The sequence below is a fragment of the Colobus angolensis genome, unplaced genomic scaffold (assembly GCF_000951035.1).
Source record: "Colobus angolensis palliatus isolate OR3802 unplaced genomic scaffold, Cang.pa_1.0 Scaffold167, whole genome shotgun sequence".
Taxonomy (NCBI): domain Eukaryota; kingdom Metazoa; phylum Chordata; class Mammalia; order Primates; family Cercopithecidae; genus Colobus; species Colobus angolensis.
Window position 1 is genome coordinate 822,567 of NW_012114788.1, and position 3,814 is coordinate 826,380.

General features: G+C 41.3%; 1 protein-coding gene across 1 annotated transcript in view; it reads left to right on the top strand.

The window, feature by feature from the left end:
* Positions 1 to 3,814, top strand: part of SUZ12 (SUZ12 polycomb repressive complex 2 subunit) — a 117,133-nt gene that overhangs the window by 74,384 nt on the left and 38,935 nt on the right. The window contains exon 9 of the mRNA XM_011937696.1: positions 2,719 to 2,768. Within this exon, the coding sequence (XP_011793086.1) occupies positions 2,719 to 2,768 (50 nt within the window). The remainder of the gene's footprint in view (positions 1 to 2,718; positions 2,769 to 3,814) is intronic.

Here is a 3,814-nt window from a genome sequence, read left to right on the forward strand (position 1 = left end):
AAGACAAAAGACAACCTTGCCAATTGTCAAACTGCTCTAATATAACCATTTTTAAATGACTCTTTGGGTTTTGTGGTTTTTTTTTTTTTTTTTTTTTTTTTTTTTTGAGATGGTGTCTCACTCTGTCGCCCAGGCTGGAGTGCAGTGGCGCAATCTGGGCTCACTGCTACCTCCACCCTCCGAGTTCAGGCGATTCTCCTGCCTCAGCCTCCGGAGTACCTGGGATTACAGACAGGCTCCTGCCACTGCGCCTGCCTAATTTTTTTTTTGTATTTTTAGTAGAGACGGGGTTTCACCATCTTGGCCAAGCTGGTCTTGAACTCCTGATCTCATGATCCACCCGCCTCGGCCTCCCAAAGTGCTAGGATTATAGGCATGAGCCACCACGCCCAGCCGTTCTCAGTTTTTAACTTCATATTTTTGCTTTCTCCCATCTAAGTACCAGCCAAGCCCAACCCTGCTTAGCTTCCGAGATTCAGCACGTTCAGGGTGGTATGGCCATAGGCGCCAGCCCTGTGTTTTCTAACTCTGCTTGGACCCTTATAGTTCTACTCTTCCATAATAATTTTGTCCTCTACTGATAGCATACTTTTGTTTGTTTGTTTGTTTGTGTTTTTTGTTTTTGGGTTTATTTTGAGATGGAGTCTTGCTCTGTTGCCCAGGCTGGAGTGCAGTGATGCAGTCTCGGCTCACTGCAACCTCTGCCTCCTGAACTCAAGTGATTCTCCTGCCTCAGCCTCCGGAGTAGCTGGGGTTACGGGTGCATGCCACCATGCCTGCTAATATTTGTATTTTTAGTAGAGATTGGGTTTCACCGTGTTAGCCAGGATGGTCTTGATCTTCTGACCTTGTGATCCTCCTGTCTTGGCCTCCCAAAATGCTAGGATTACAATTGTGAGCCACTGCACCTGGTCCCCAGCATACTTTCTGTACTACTGTTCTAGAAATGCCCTTTAAAACCCCAACTCTGTAGAGTTTTTTTGTTTTGTTTTTTTGTTTGTTTTGTTTTGTTTTTGAAACGGAGTCTCCCCCTGTCGCCCAAGCTGGAGTGCAATGGCGCAGTCTCGGCTCACTGTAATCTCTGCCTCCCAGGTTCAAGCGATTCTCTTGCCTCAGCCTCCCGAGTAGTTGAGACTACAGCCACGTGCCACCACACCCAGCTAATTTTTTGTATTTTTAGTAGAGACAGGGTTTCACCGTACTGGCCAGGCTGGCCTCGAACTCCTGAGCTGGTAATCCCCTGCCTCAGCCTCCCAGAGTGCCGGGATTACAGACGTGAGCCACTGTGCCCAGCCCACCCTGTTGGTTTTTTTAGCAGACCGTTTCATGGCCTATTTCACTAAGTAGATGGAGATAGCCCCCATCTTCCATGGAAATATCTTACTTACTTGCCTCTTATTTCTCTATCTTAGAAAAAGAGGAGTCCAGCTGGGCTCAGTAGCTCACGCCTGTAATCCCAGCTACTTGGGAGGTTGAGGCAGGAGAATCACTTGAACTCGGGAGGCAGAGGTTGCAGTGAGCTGAGATTGTGCCATTGCACTCCAACCTGAGCGAGAAGAGGGAAACTTCATCTCAAAAAAAAGAAAGAAGTCCTGGTCAAATTTACAAGGCTAACCGCTTCATAATATGTCCTTATTTCCAGTCATTACTTGCTCCTTAGTACTCTCTTGCTGCAGTGTCTTTCTGTAACTGTTCCCATGTGATTACAAAAATGCCTAGATTGTCACCATCATTTAAAAAAAATATATATATATATATATGCTCTTTACTAGTCTTTAGTGCCCATTAGTAAATGCCTTAAATAAGGCATCAGTACTGCTTTCATTTCCCCACCATCTGTTCTGTATAACCCTGCCTAATCTGGTGTCTGTACAAGTCACACTATGGAAACTATGCTCAGGAAACTTATGAATGTCTCCTGATCAACAACTATATTCTGTTTTGCAGTTTAAAGGTACTTCAAAAGCTTATTGATGCTTCTGTTTATGTTATCCCATCCTTATAGTTTTTTCTGTTAATATTTGTGAAAATAGAAGGAGCACTAGTTCTAGTTCATGCTTTCTTTTACTTTTCCATAGCTTCTAAAACTAACAGTGAAAATGATATGTTGAAACAGTAAATTATACATTTATATCAGATTTGTAATTGTGTATTTCATTGCTATTTGAAGTGTAAAGTAATGGTTCTATATCATTTTTATTGGGAAGGTTGAATTTCCATAGCTTCAGAATATTGAAATTTTTTTGTGTAGATTTAGCTACCCTTTTCAAAATTTCCTTTTGATGAAGTCATTGACTAAAACTTCATTAAAACAAAACAAAAAGAATTCCAAAAACCCTCCAAAATTCCTTTTTTAAAGGTGGGAAGGCATACCTGCTGTCATTTTATAGGTAGAACACTAAAACACAGTAAATTACCTGGCCTCTAACTTGGTAGTCTGTTTTTTTCTGCCTTGCTCTTGGTGTTTTTGTGGTTTTATTTTTTTGTGAGTTGTGAGCGGTTTTTTGATGCTTATGTTTTGTTAGGTGTATAGACACACTTTTGGATGTTATATTTCAGGGAAAGCATAGAGTCATGGGCCTGAATAACAATTGAGTACAAATATTTATAAATGAGCTGAAGTAACTTTGATTTCAATGTTATATTTTAAAGTCTAGGTTATTTTACTGTAGAGTATTAAAATGATAAAATATTTTCCTTTTTTTTTTTTTTTTTTAGCTTGTCAGCTCATTTGCAGCTTACATTTACTGGTTTCTTCCACAAAAATGGTATGTACTTAAAGGTAAATAAGTGGCATTTTAATAGCAAGATACCTTTGTGAATGTAAAAAAAAGTGGGGCTTCTGAGTGTAAATTTATAAAATTATGTTTAATGGAAAAAAGATGTTGATTCTGATGTTTTTGAACTTTAAATTATAAAGGCTAATGATGAAATTTTTTTATTCGGGAGGGACAGACTCTTACTCTGTTGCCCAGGCTGGAGTGCAATGGTGTGATCTCGGCTCACTGCAACCTCCACCTCCTGGGTTCAAGCGATTCTCCTGTCTCAGCCTCGCGAGTAGCTGGGATTACAGGCACATGCCCCATGCCCGGCTCATTTTTTATATTTTTAGTAGAGACAGGGTCTCACCATGCTGACCAGGCTGGTCTTGAACTCCTGACCTCGTGATCCACCTGCCTTGGCCTCCCAAGGGGGTGCGGGCCACCACGCCTGGCTAATGATGAAGATTTTAACAAATTGTCTTAGAACTTCAATAGGTAAAGAATCTCCTCAGTAGAACCTTTTATGCACAAAGATTTTGAATTAATGGTATTGCGTCATGTTTTAAAAAAACAGTAAAACAACTGAAATAACCTCTATTACCAATGGCATATATTAATATTTTAGATATTATTCAAAGGAAATTACATAGTATATCACTCCAGTAAAAGCTCAAAGCATGCTGGAAAGAATTAGAGTTGTTTTTTTTGTTTTGTTTTGTTTTTTATTATTTTGAGACAGAGTCTTGCTCTGTCGCCCAGACCGGAGTGCAGTGGCACGGTCTTGACTCACTGCAAGCTCCGCCTCCTGGGTTCACACCATTCTCCTGCCTCAGCCTCTCGAGTAGCTGGGACTACAGGCACCCGCCACCACTCCCAGCTAATTTTTTGTATTTTTAGTAGAGACAGGATTTCAACCGTGTTAGTCAGGATGGTCTCAATTTCCTGACCTCGTGATCTGCCTGCCTCGGTCTCCCAAAGTGCTGGGATTACAGGCTTGAGCCACCGCGCCTGGCGTAGAGTTGTTTTAAAAATGGAAATATACGGCCGGGTGC